The following is a 13651-nucleotide window of genomic DNA, read 5'->3' as shown; positions in this document are numbered from 1 at the left end:
TTTTAAATATTTTAATAGTGATGTTTTAACGCGAGGGCAACTTCGGATTGAATGCGAAGGTTGAACGTGCATTCTGTACGTGCATTCAGTACTCCAAGCTAGTGTTGTGCTTTTACACATCGACATTTGTAGCAGTGCCCACACAGCATATATACTGTGTACAGTTAAACAACGCCAGTGTTTTCTTGTTAGTACCATGTGCCTCTGAAGATGGTTTTACTAAAACCGAAACATGTAAGGCAAGAGTGAGAAAGAAGTGACCTAAAAAACATTGTTACACTCGACGGACTTTGTATTGATTTTATGTATAATAGTGTAACGGACCAAAAATGAAACAATTTAAAACTTCCATATTTAAGCGCAGATATTGTGTTGTTTTATTCAGAACGAAATTATTGAGAACAAGCAAAACTGCCACAGAATTCAGAGAACATCTGAAGATCAGATATCTGTTTTTGTTTATTTCGAATTTGGTCCAGTAGCCCCGGATGATGAACATTGACACAAGTTCACATAACATTCACATACACAGTTATCAGCAAATCCTTTGAGTCCAGCAGAGTTTTTGTGCGTCCTGCCTTTACGGCTGAGATCATAAACCCAATCCTCCGCGAAATGACTGCACAAATGAGGCAGTGCGCTATCTCGGCGGTTTTCGCTTCCAAGAGGATTTTTCTTAGAACTTTTTTCTTATTGGCTGCCCGTTCGTTGTTCGACTGGCTGGTTCTTGGTTTGGATAGCTTTCTTATTCTCCAACTCCTTCATGAATTGACTTCCGGTAAGAATTTCACTTTAAGCAACACGTCTCTTCAATGATTTGAGCCCATTCCGGTTACCGCTCGGAAGTGGCAATATTTTGGACGTCGGCTCTTCGCTGTCCACTGCTTGCTGGCGAGGCATGGATGTCAGTGACTCATGTCTGTCATTTGAGAAGGCAGAAATCGAATGTTGGTGAAAACGTTTCTATTGAACCGGTACTCACGTTTCTTGCCAAATTAATTTTGCATACCTTAACGATTGCCTTAATCATGAGATCCGTGATATCATTCTGACTTATTTCAAGCCTGGATTCCTTCTCATCCATATCGAGCAGCTTTTTTTTTTTTAATTCGCTTAGTGGGGGGGGGAGTCTAACTGGGTCCACTCGACACGGCCGCCACTGATTGGCCTATTGTGATTATGATATGTGATTATGTGGCCCCAGGTGATTATGATAACAGACAATTTGGTGGAATGAAGATTGGCAGGGGAAACCGAAGTACTCGGAGAAAACCCGCCTAGCACCACTTTGTCCACCACAAATCCCACTTGACTAGACCCGGCATCGAACCCGGGCCGCCGCGGTGGGAAGCCAGCGACTAACCGCTTGAGCTATGGCGCGGCCATTGAGCAGGGTTACCAACGTACTCCACTGAAACACTTCGTGAAAGTTCTTCCCAACCTTCGAGTCACGCGTGGAGAAGCGATTGTTATGCACAAGTTATTTTGAGAACATCTGAAAACTGCGAGATCCTTATGGGTATTGACCGTCTGCAATCACAAGAATATGCCTCACAAATTCTTTAACCAAAAAAGAAAAAGGTCCAGTTTTTTACATTTAACAGACAGGACTTTGCTGTTATCACGGATATAATAATATTCTCATTCGGTCTCCAGAGAATATGTGAGACAGAACAAACGAATATTTATCTCGTAACTCTCTGTCATGAACCATACCAACATGGCGGTCAAGCGAGCATATAAAATGGGACCAACATTCGGGCCATGTGCTGAATCACTGTTGATAGATGATCTACCTTTATGAAAGTAGAGAATAAAAACATGGTGAGCGCGCGAAATATGCCGTGGTGACGACAACTGTGAATGGATGGAAAGTGCTGTGTGAAATGTGTGTAGTGTCACGTCACGAGCATATCTACTGGCAGCTCAAATGGTATTCAGACTTAAATTGTTTCATCCTGAAAAGATGATAGTGTTTACGATTATTACCAGTGAGCCAAATCCTTGATTGCTAGTTTGGTGCGAGATACTTTACTCTCTCAGGAGAGAGAGGGAGAGTAAGGAGGATAATTAGCCAAGTTGACAAACACAAAACGTCGAGGCTGGGTCTGAAACCTCTACTCACCGCGCCGAGACCACAACCTTCGTACTTACACCGCCATGGTCATGATCACAGCGAAAGATTTCCTGTTTATTTACAAACATTTATTCATTTATTTGCCTGCACCAGTTTAATTTATCAATAAGAACAATAGTAGATGACGTTTTAGGACAAAGATGTGACGAAAATAATTAGACCTACGAAGAAGCAACAAAGAAATGGAGAAAACGACATAATTTGGAATATAATTATCTTTACTCTTACTTGACAATGGACAGGTCACTAAACAGAGGAAGAAGAGGAAGAGATGAGTGGAACATGCAGCATGTGTAAGATTTAGGTCGGAAAACCTCTGTCACTTTGGAGACCTTAATGTAGAGTGTAGGAAAATATCCAAATAGATCCTCCAGATAATCCATTGTTGGCTGTTCCCCTGGGCACGAGGCAGCCTTGCTGTACAGACTCCCGCTTCAGTTACTGACAATGTCCGGAGTGCGCGGAGCTTTGCTTCATGAGACAGTGCTACAGCACCTCTGTAAATGTGGTTTGAAGTGTGGACTGGGTCCAGCATCGTCCTTTTGTTAACTCGGCCAACTGACGACTATAGGCTCTTAAAGAAGGCCTTTGTTGTATGGTATCTATTAAGTTAAATGTGGCTGGATAGCAACGAACAGAGCGTTACACTGCGTCGCCCATCAGACGATACGTACTCGAAAAGCAAAACGAGTGTACACCAGTGTTTAAGGTGCAGATTTCTTTTATTACTGCAGTGGGGAACTACAGCAAGCACGTGGTTTGGTTGCTGCCGTCAACTGCAAGAAACTGCGCCAACTGGTGTGACAAGCACAGGACACGTTTTCAGGCCTGACCTCTAGGTTGCGCGTGAGAAGTTATGGCATAAACTAGCTGGACAGTGGTTGCAGCTGCACTGTTAGAGGGGACCCGGGCGATGTAGTGTAACAATGGATGCCGTAAAAACCGAGACACATTTACTAATGCATATGGTCTTCAGCCTTAAGTAGCAAGTACAGAGATGTACACAAAAGTCAGAAACACGTCAATCTTCGTCACTCTTCGGGTCCATGTCAATGTTCAGTGAAGATATTCCACGTATCGAAGTCAGATCTCATATGTGAAACACGACATCTGAAACTATGCGGTGTTATAGCTCAGGCGGTTAGTCGCTGGCATCCCGCCGTGACGGCCCTGGTTCGATCCCAGGTCGTGTGGAATTTATGGTCGACAAAGTGGCACTGGAGCAGGTTCCCTCCGAGTATTTCGGTTTCCTTTGCCAATCTTCATTCCACGAAAATGCTCCACATTCATCTACCATTCGGGGCATGTACAAGAGGCCAATTAGTGGCCGATGTATCAAGTGGGCTCAGTTTCACCCCACCCCACCTCACCCCACCCCACACAGTTATGCGCTTCATCTTCGGAGACCCATACCTCTCTGTCATTCGCATCACATCCTAAGTGCGCAACAGTCTCCCACGCTGCACCTAGCAAATCTTCTTTATTCCTATACTGATTCCTAAGAGATTGCACATAACTACATCTGTGTTTCGAGTCTCCTTTTAGGGTAGCATCAAACATTTCATCAGAAACTTTAATAATATCATTCAACTTAAAGGTGACAACTAAGACAACTAAGACTAAGTGGCAACTAAGACGATGCCCAAATCATTCAGTGGGGTAAAGTTCTGGATGATATGGCAGTATGCACAATATCTCTGCTATATATTAAATTATGATGCCCTTACACTTTTCCTGGAATTTGATGCAGGGGCTGGATTCATTTAGGCATTATGATAGCGAGCATTGTGTATCAATATCCCGTGTGGAGGCGGGTTACAATATTTCCGTCATAATCCTTCGAGTCGCAGAAGGCGAAACAAAGGAAACCCGGTGCTTGTGGGTATAAATGGGACATGAGCCTTCAAATTGGGGGCTGGACGCAAGGCTAATGACCTGACGACCTTGCTCTACAAAATATATAGTTGCGAAATCCGAAGAAGTGAAAAACGAACGGTCTAAATTAAGACAAATTTGGCAAGATCTTCTAAGAAATGGTATGGCTCAAACAGGGCTCTTTTGCTTTTGATGATGATGATGTTGATGACGATGACGAAGACCACGACGACGGTCTATGACTATGATACTGTGTGGAAGTAGATTCGAAACTGTTTCCAACCAATTTTTGCAATTTCTGAAATTTACGTCGCTCTCGTGATCATTTCTGTGCTCTGATGCGACTTAAAGAGAATGCATGAATTTAGTAAGAAGTCTTCATCGGCACCAGCGATTATGATAATTATTCTTTGCCGTCTCGTAACAGGAGCAAGTCAATAATGTACATGTCCTCCATTAACCAAATGGTTCTGCGTACTATCCATAAATGTTTCAACAATGTACATTTAGGGGCAGACAGTATTCCTGCATTTACGGTTAGCTCAGAAAATCTGTTCTCTCATGTACTGATGCTTCATCACGACTCACAGATCGCTTTTAATCCTTCTCCATCGAAAACCCAAGTCTGAACAATTTTCCTTGATGCTGAAATTCTTTTTAATTTTAATTCTAATTAATCTGCTTAAATGTTGTGTGTATTCACTTTAGTCTGTCTGTGATGTAGAATTTGTTTACAGTAAGACGAACAGCTGCTTCATTGAAACTGAACAATGCTGCCTTCAAGAATAGCCTATCCCTCTCTTTATGATATGCTGCGAACCACATTGATGGTCTAGATTCAATTATATCAAGTTAATTTCAATAGCCTGACTGGTCCCCTGATACGACAGCCTCTGCTGCTCTTTTGTGCGTCGATCTGAGGCCTATTGGACGCTTCTCTAACAGCTTCCATCTTCATAAACGTTACTCATTGGTCATGGAAAACTTTTCCTTTTAACGTGTCTTAATGGGTGGCATTGTGAAAAGAACCAATGTTTTCTGAATGCCAATACACGATGGACCATGAACGGAGCTTGATATTAACGGTCTTTGTCTGACTAACCTACACGAGAGGCCGTGCCATAAGCTCAAGCGATTAGTCGCTGGCTTACCACCGCGGCGGCCCGGCTTCGAGCCCGCGTCTGCTCATGTGGGATTTGTGGCGGACAAAGTATGTAGGTTTTCTCCGAATACTTCGTTTTCCACTGCCAATCATCATTCCACCAATTGCTCCACAATCACCGTCACCTATCATCTGGGGCTGGTAAAATAGGCCAGAAGTGGCCGCAGTACCATGTGGAATTAGGAATCAGACTAAGGAATTTTACACTTCTTATCGGTTTTAGCGGACTCGTTAAATTCGCGCATTCTCTTGAGAACGGCAAGATTTAAAGTCACAGACAGTACATGTACTCTCATGCAAAGAAGAGAAGACCAGGCAAGTAGTGGCTGCAACTGACCGACCTTCACCATTCTACTGTTCAGTTAGGTATACAGTGAGCTTCATGGTACCAAAGCAACAACAGTAGTTCTCCGAAAATACCTATGTGTTCAGCTTGTGCACTATACATGTCGGGGTCATGAAAAATTTCCTCGCCTTCTATTCACTGGAGGATAATATTCCAATTCTTCTGATAGCTCTTAGTTACGATTCTAAATGGTTCCATCACGTCCAGTTGTCCAGTAGTATATTGTACAAACTGCCTGAACGAATTCTACGGATCTCAGTAAGTGAACTACTTGGTTTTCGGACTTCGACCCTCATCTGGTATTCTAGAAACTAGAAAACACAAAGTTTCTGAAAATGGATATGTTCTCGTCCTCAATTCAGTGCATGAGGTTCGTTCTTTCTAAGGGATCCAACAGAGCAGGTGTCTTCCACCTCACCTGAGAGAGGAAACAGATACAGTTTCCGAAACACTGTGTTTATCAACTTCTTGAATACTGGACGATGGACAAAGTCCGCAAACCCATTAATTCTGAATGTTATACACCATCGTTAGAACCCTTTAGGATGTATCAGTAAGCGAAGTCTACAATCAGAACCACTTTTATTTTGGTTTATTCCGATTTATTTTAAGGACATCTTCATTTGAGGTCCTAAACAAACTCTTATGTGTATGTGGCAGCTCCTTTCACAGAACCACACTCCAATTTGCACCAGTCTGTTTAGTTCATTTTATGGCCCACATCAGTTAATGGTCTAAACAGATTCATGGGTGCATCTCATTAAGTTGCCTAGGAACCTGAGAGTAAATTATCCCGAATAAAAGTGATTCGTGACATAAAAAACAGCAAAGCTTATGTGACATTTACATAAAACCGAAATTAACACAAAATAATTAATGCAACACTACTTATTATGGGCCATAAATTGTTGGAAAATTCTTGAGCAGCTGCACAACTTGCGGCTTCTGAAGAGGGGCTCTGCTCCATGGAGACAGTTTACATACCGCATCGAATATACCTAGCGACAGTAGCTACAGAAAAGCCTTTCTTGAGAAGCTAACAGTCCCTCAACCAGTCACAAAATTCACATTCGTTAAATACAAAAGCCCCATTAGAATATTCAGAAGAGCCTGTCAATGGCCTCAATCCTGTGTCGGAAGAATCCAATCTGCATCTTCTCAAGCTCTTTACTGTTCTCCATTTACACCTACGTCTTGCAAGAGGCCTCTTCCCTTTCGACTTTCCAACCGAAACTCCGTATAAATGTCTTCGAAAGACATGCGATATTTCCTAAGAAAATTTTGTTTCGCAGAATGTAAAATTAAAACATGGTAGCCGCGCCAAATGTTCACTGAATTTTCGATTTGACAGCGGCAACTACTGGACCAATGGAGCAAGGATATGGAATTTTATATGAAGACAGACTACAAATTTGGTAAGAAATAATCCTCGTACTTCCAGACCAACTATTACAAATATGACGATAACAACACAATCTGCGGTTATATTTCGATTTAATATAATTTTAGCCTACTTTCCTTGTTTTGAAAAGATGAGAGTAGGCTTATGAGATCACCACTGCCTGTCTGCGTGTCCCCCCCCCAATCAACTCATGAATGTCTGAACCAGTCTTTACGAAACTTGGCATGTATATCACGGCACCTGAGCCCATCTCAACGGTGTATACTAAGTCCCTCCCAGCAGTCTGTGTGTCTGTATATGTATCCACGTATCATTGCTAGGCAACGGCCCTATAAAAAGTTACTGCGGCAACGAATACACATACACGTACAGTAGATGAAATCTTGGACACGTCGTTTTCTATGTGGTCCGCGTTGCTTCAAAGGAAAGTAGATAATTATTTCTTCCCAGAACTTCTTGTATGTATTTAATTTTATTTGTAGTTGCTAAACTGGACCAGTTACACCACTGGCCTCGAAACGAATTGCTGCATTCGTAAACTGGAGCAGTGCCGGGAAATATTTCTGCGGTACTGAGCAACCTCTGACATTACATGCAACATACACTAGCATCAACGTTAAATATCTGTGTCATATCATGGGCTATTTATGATTCTTTACAGGGTGTGGCCCAGTCCATCTCACCCTCCACCCGCCCCTTGTAGGCTATCATTACGAAAATATTTACGTTAAAACACATACCAGCTCAGCGGTTTAATCTTGACCAAAACGATTTCATTTGTGGAATACGAATTAATCAGAGGAAAATTTATGATAACCAAACAACAGACGGAATTTCTGGCATACTTCGATGTTTATATTATTTCAGAATGTACAGAGTTTTGCGGAATGGAACGGGAGCCTGATATTGAAATGTTCATGCTACCGCCCTCGCCAGGAATTGAGTTTGTTGGCGTGGGTATGGTATGGATGTTACATGTGGTGATTTATCTATATATTTCGTAACAATGCTATATCATTTATTATGATTATTTGGCTTCTTGGTCTCTGACATTAAGGGAGAAACATAGACTGAGGGTGTTTGAGAACAGGGTGTTGAGGAGAATATTTGGACCGAAGAGGGACGAAGTGATAGGACGTTGGAGGAAACTGCATAATGAGGAGCTTCATAACACGTACTCTTCGCCAAGTATAATTAGAATTATCAAGATAAGGAGGATGAGGTGGGCAGTGCGTGTAGCACGAATGGGGGAATACATATAGGATATTGGTGGGAAAGCCAGAAGGAAAGAGACCACTGGGAAGACAAAGGCGTATGTGGGTGGACAATATTAAAATGTATCTTAGAGAGATAGAATGGGATGGTATGGATTGGATTGATATGTCTCAGGATAGAGATCAGTGGAGGGCTCTTGTGAACACGGTAATGAACTTTCGAGTTCCATAAAATGCTGGGAAATTCTTGAGTAGCTCCAGATTTGGCTTTTCCTCAAGAAGGGCTCAGCTCCATAGGTAAGTAAATAAGTAAGTAAGTAAGTAAGTGAGTATGCCTGTAGCTACGTTAATGTTGAACTACTGAATAAGGGAGGATCCTCGATAAGCTACGCAGGTAAAAATACTTCGTAAAAGAATAAAAGAAAAGGCGATTCATTTTATGGGTAAGAAACAACGCACAATTCGTTGCTGGAACCATCAGAATTTTAAAGGCACATCTGCGATGCATACCGAATAGCAATAATAATATAGCAACTGCTACGAACAGCAAATAAGCAAAAGAACAGTTCCCAGCCTTAACTGTGCCCAGAACATGGCGATATAAAGTTCCGGTCTAACTACACATTAGAACTGTTCCCACACCTCATACGGCTCTCTGACAGAACTGACCCGCCGCGGCAGGTTTTAGCCTCTGAGTCTGAGCATGCCTGAGATTGTGAGAATATGTTTCCAGACACATGTCGAAGCGGTTGTACGGAAACAGCAAACATTTCGTGCCTCATATTGTAGTGACCTTCTTACAAAGACAGGATGGTACACACATATTTCATCTTTCAGCGTACCCCAAAAATAAAAATCGCAAAGATTAAAGTCAGGTGACAGAGGAGGCCACAATCCTCAACTTAGACTTCTTCGCCAAAGACTTCATTTAGTTTACACATAGAATTGTCCGAAGTGTGTGTCGTTGCATTATCTTGAATAAAATTTCGTGCGATTTGTTCTTTATAAGACAGGAGACAGAAGAAGGGCAAAAGAAATAGTCTCACATAAAGTTCAGAATTTACTGTTTCGTGAAATGGACACGGGACCAGTTATTCTCTGTGCAGTAACTGTATATCAAACCTCATATTTTAAATCTTATAATGGAACTTCATGTGCAGTATGAGGACTTCCTGTGCTCTAATAACAGTTATTCTCTTTACGTAATCGTTTACAGTGTACAATGCGTCATAAGAATAAAACCCAAGTTCTGGATCAATACCGGTTCCCTGAGACCACCTACAGCATCGGATTCTTGTTTAGCAATAAGGAGGCAAAAGACTACGCACAACCGCAATTTTGTTAACACCATGACTTTAGCAACTTCGTACCAACATGAGCTGTATATTTGGCAACTCACACTGAAAAGCCAAAATACATAGCGACTTCTCCGGACCTGCTCCTAATCGAGCACGGATGTCATTAGGTTCTTGTTCAGTCGAGCTTTAATTTTGTCCAACACCGATCACGCTGAAAGTAATTTTGTTACAATATTGTAAATTGTTGCTTTACACAGCACTGAACTCTCAGGGCGCTTGCTATCAACAGTTTAGAGACTCTACAAGACTCATCGTGTTGCCAAGCAAGCAGCCGTTGAAGATTGTTTTGTGTGTTGTAGTTACAGCAATATTTAGAGTGTTATAATCATTCGTAGTTACGACGTGTTACAGTTACAGTAATCTTGATAGTTTTATAATTAACTGTAGTTACAACTTGTGAATATCCAATCAATCGATTCACCAATCCAAACCCCGTCTGCGAGACATTGCTACATGTGACAATATATTAAAACAGACTCCTTAAAATTATTTACAGGTTCCAATCGAAACTCCAGAACTTTATCTTTCATACATATCTCTATAAGTCTGAGTATATACTCGTAATTACATTATATATCAACCATATAATTTCTGAGATATAATTATCCATTTTGGACGTTTTCTGAAACTGACCAGACTTCGATTTCACGCACTGGATGCGTCAAGCGACCAGTATGTAGTCCTATGACAGTAAATAATGCGAAATCAGTCGCTCGAAATATGTATTTATAATAATATCACAATAAATAATTAATTATATTATTTCAGTATGTTGAATTTTAAGAAGTATAATGACGAAAATAGAACATTGTAGCTCGTAAACTATTAAGTTTTCGAACTATGGACCGTTTTTAAACTGCGACAGATTCCCACCACACTGGTATACCCCACACTAAAGTTTCAGTTATAATTCTAAAGTTCGTTCCATTGCCATGTTTCCAACGGTGACCTTTATATGATAAGGTGTCTGTATCTTCCTCGATTATCGATCTCAACACAAAATAATCAGTTTTCATTGCAGATAAAACTGATTTCTCTAATTTACGTAAAAACTAAAAAAAATGTAAAGCTATCTCTGTAACAGGCCGTGAAGGCCCATAGGGTTGTGAAACGTTGAGGGTCCCACATTATCTAGACAATCGGCTCAAAGATGGCGGTAAGGTTGTCAGCCTTACGCGTCGGCCGCGCTTTACTCCCCCACACGCCACCGTCTATCCGCTAAAGTTGGCACTAAGTTCGCCGACAAGCGGCAGTCGCTCGGTCAGTATAGTTCGCTTGCGGACTAAAGCCACAGAACCTAAAACTTTCGGTTAGAGCTGCATGCAATGCAGGATTTCCTGTGATCCATTTCGGACTAGATTAAGATTGTCCCTCAATACAAATGCCATTTCCTTACCGGTGCTCTCCGTGCCGTGCACGTCGGGACACGCCTGGTAGCGGAGCAGAAGCCGAGAATCCTCCGTGCACGAGTCGATGCTGGAAATGGGAGAACGGCACTCCCCGTGCCCACGGTTGTACGTGAAGGACAGCGGGCCCTTGAAGGGGCACTCCACCGGAGTGGCCTCCACGCGGAACATGGAGTACAACAATGCGTCGCCGGTGATGAGTGAGCACAGACTCTGCAGGCCCTCCCGCGCGTGGCAGAAAGCTGAAACGTACACAGGAGAAAGAGAGAGACAAGTAAAAGTATAGCCAAAGGGTACATGGAAGACGTGAAAGGGAGTTTAATGCGGGGCGGAAGAGAGAGCGTCGTTTTGATAGAATATTCTCAGGTTTTCCACACTCGTTCTTCTGATAATAGCAGGGTGAAAGTGAAGATCCTGGAATTGTTAGTAACAGTGGCTTGACACAGGGGCCAAGGAATTTTGGTTTTCTGAATTAATGTCGAAATGTATAATTTGGAAAAAATAATTCTGATGCTTTTGACAGCAATTTTGAGGGCAGTGCCAGCTTGGAACTTCGGAGCCATTTCAGCATTTGCTTCAAGATACAGGAAGTCCAAGAAAACGAGGGTCAAGGTCGTGAAGACGGCTGGTCACAGGACCGTCCTGATGCGTGCAAATTTCTAACGTAGAAAAGATAAAGTTGTGCCTGTGCTTAACTAATTAAGCACTACGCCGTGAGGGCGTACGGAGGAAACGCATATATAGACCCACGTTTTCTTGACCTCGGCACTAGCTGGTGAGTGGTGAGCTTCACGCCCCGCAACCGGTCTGGACGACGCTGAGAGGAGAAAAATCTTGCCCCTACCGGGACTCGAACTCCGGCAATTCGGCCGTCCTTCCCGTAGTCAGTCGCTCTACTGACTGTGCTAGCGATAACCATGCAGTAAACACTGTACCAAAGCGCTCGTAAGGACAGAGACAGGCTCTCCTGCGCGGCGCAAAAAGGGACAACGTGGAAACACATTTTATGCGCAGGGTCTCACGGATTTTATATTTTGTGTTTATAAGGTTTCATCTTGAACATGCTGAACATCCCATAAGTAATTCAAAGGGCAGCGTTATTCCGTCGTTTTACAACACCATACCAACTGCTAATATTATGAAGCATCCAGTATGATAAGAAATTATGGTTTTGAATGAAGGATAGAGAAGAAATGACAGGAAGTTGCACACCTACTTCCCGGAATTTGCTTCAGAGATTAGTCAGTTCCCAATTGGAACTTTAGCATAACAATCCCGCCGAGCACTTTTCGGCTGAAATACAACGGCAAGTTGCACAATTTGCTCCCGCAAAATGCAATGAAATGTACTGACGGTAGCAGTCTGGAAAACACTATGGGATATGCAGCAAAATCAAGTTCATACTATCAGATATTGTAAGACGACAACCAGAGGGAATGACTAAACCTCTACAAGGAAAGTAAGCTTTGTGATGCCTGTGCTGGCGCTCAGTGGGATTCAATGAAGTTTTAAAATAAACATAATGATCTCTCGGGTTTGAGAGTAATTGCTATTACGTAAAATTTTGAAGCTTTGTAATGAGAGGGCATGGATCGTAAAGCTAAATCAATTAGCTGCATATCCCTCTCACTCACGCATCGGCATCATGAAACTACGCTTTACTCATTTTCTCATTAATTTCCGGAACGTCCTGCTTCGTAACAGTAACATCCTGCATGCAGCTTATAACAGCAGCTTATAGCATTTAACGTGCTAAAATATCCGGATAAGAGTTAATTAGGGATTAGCACTGAACGTAATAGTGTTACATTTTATTATTGTGGCTCTACAGCTCTTTGTTGGGCCTTGGCCGCTTTTTCAGTTCCTTGATCCTAAACACAGTCGGTAGGACCCCTTGGGCGGCGGATCAGCCTGTCGCAAGGCGGCTACCTACACACAGAACACCATAAACACAGAAAAAGCCACAAAATACAAACATCCATGCCTTGAGTGGGATTCGAACCCACGATCCCCGCGTTCGAGCGAGTGAAGGCAGTTCATGCCTTAGACAGCGCGACCACGTGATCGGCAATAGTATTACATACAGCAATACAAATGAAAATTGCCCTGTTATGTCGGGTTTCGCAGTTACTTACTCTCCTTGTATTGCAGCACATTGGCGTGTTTCTCGTGGATCACTACGCAGCGGAAACAGCCCCCTTTGCTAGAACAAACACACACAGAGCTCTCGTTAGGGAGGCTGAGCAACACGTGTCCTAAAACCTTTAATCTTCATCAATATACCAGCTGTCCTCTAAGTTTCAAGCATTATACATATGGCTCAAACCTCTTGTTTGTACATACTGTTTCTTACATGTACACCCACTGCTAGGCAATGGGTTGGTAAACAAGTTCTCGTGAAGACAGATTCTTGGTAAACAGCCCGTTTCTAGGTTACGCAACATTAGAGGAGGCTGCGTTTCCTATGTCATCCGTGCCACGCCCAGCGCTGGTAATGGACCAATGAACTAGCAGTCTGACACGTGTTTTCTACGGGAACCGTGTCGAAGAATTATAAGAGGTTCCAGAATAACCGAAAGTAACTGTGACTCTCCCTCTCTCTTTAGAACGCGAATTGAGTCGAATTCCGGAGTTGGCAGTTGCAGCAGATAACTGAGATAGATGACGCTTGAAGATGATTGAGAAGAAATGGCAAGAAAGGAATTAGGCTGTGCAAAGGTCACTTCATGTGTGCTGTAGTTACAGTGAGAC

At 42.5% G+C, this 13651-nt stretch overlaps 1 protein-coding gene across 1 annotated transcript in view; it reads right to left on the bottom strand.

The window, feature by feature from the left end:
• The window catches only part of LOC111864295, a 103622-nt gene that overhangs the window by 29809 nt on the left and 60162 nt on the right, over positions 1 to 13651 (bottom strand). Inside the window, exons 3-4 of the mRNA XM_033751369.1 lie at positions 13036 to 13103; positions 10891 to 11142 (exon numbers count right to left, since the gene is read on the bottom strand). Of these exons, the coding sequence (XP_033607260.1) occupies positions 10891 to 11142; positions 13036 to 13103 (320 nt within the window). The remainder of the gene's footprint in view (positions 1 to 10890; positions 11143 to 13035; positions 13104 to 13651) is intronic.

This window comes from Cryptotermes secundus, unplaced genomic scaffold, assembly GCF_002891405.2.
Source record: "Cryptotermes secundus unplaced genomic scaffold, Csec_1.0 scaffold156, whole genome shotgun sequence".
Taxonomy (NCBI): Eukaryota; Metazoa; Arthropoda; class Insecta; order Blattodea; family Kalotermitidae; genus Cryptotermes; species Cryptotermes secundus.
The sequence above is the reverse complement of the archived record's forward strand: the minus strand, read 5'-3'. Positions and strand labels throughout refer to the sequence as shown.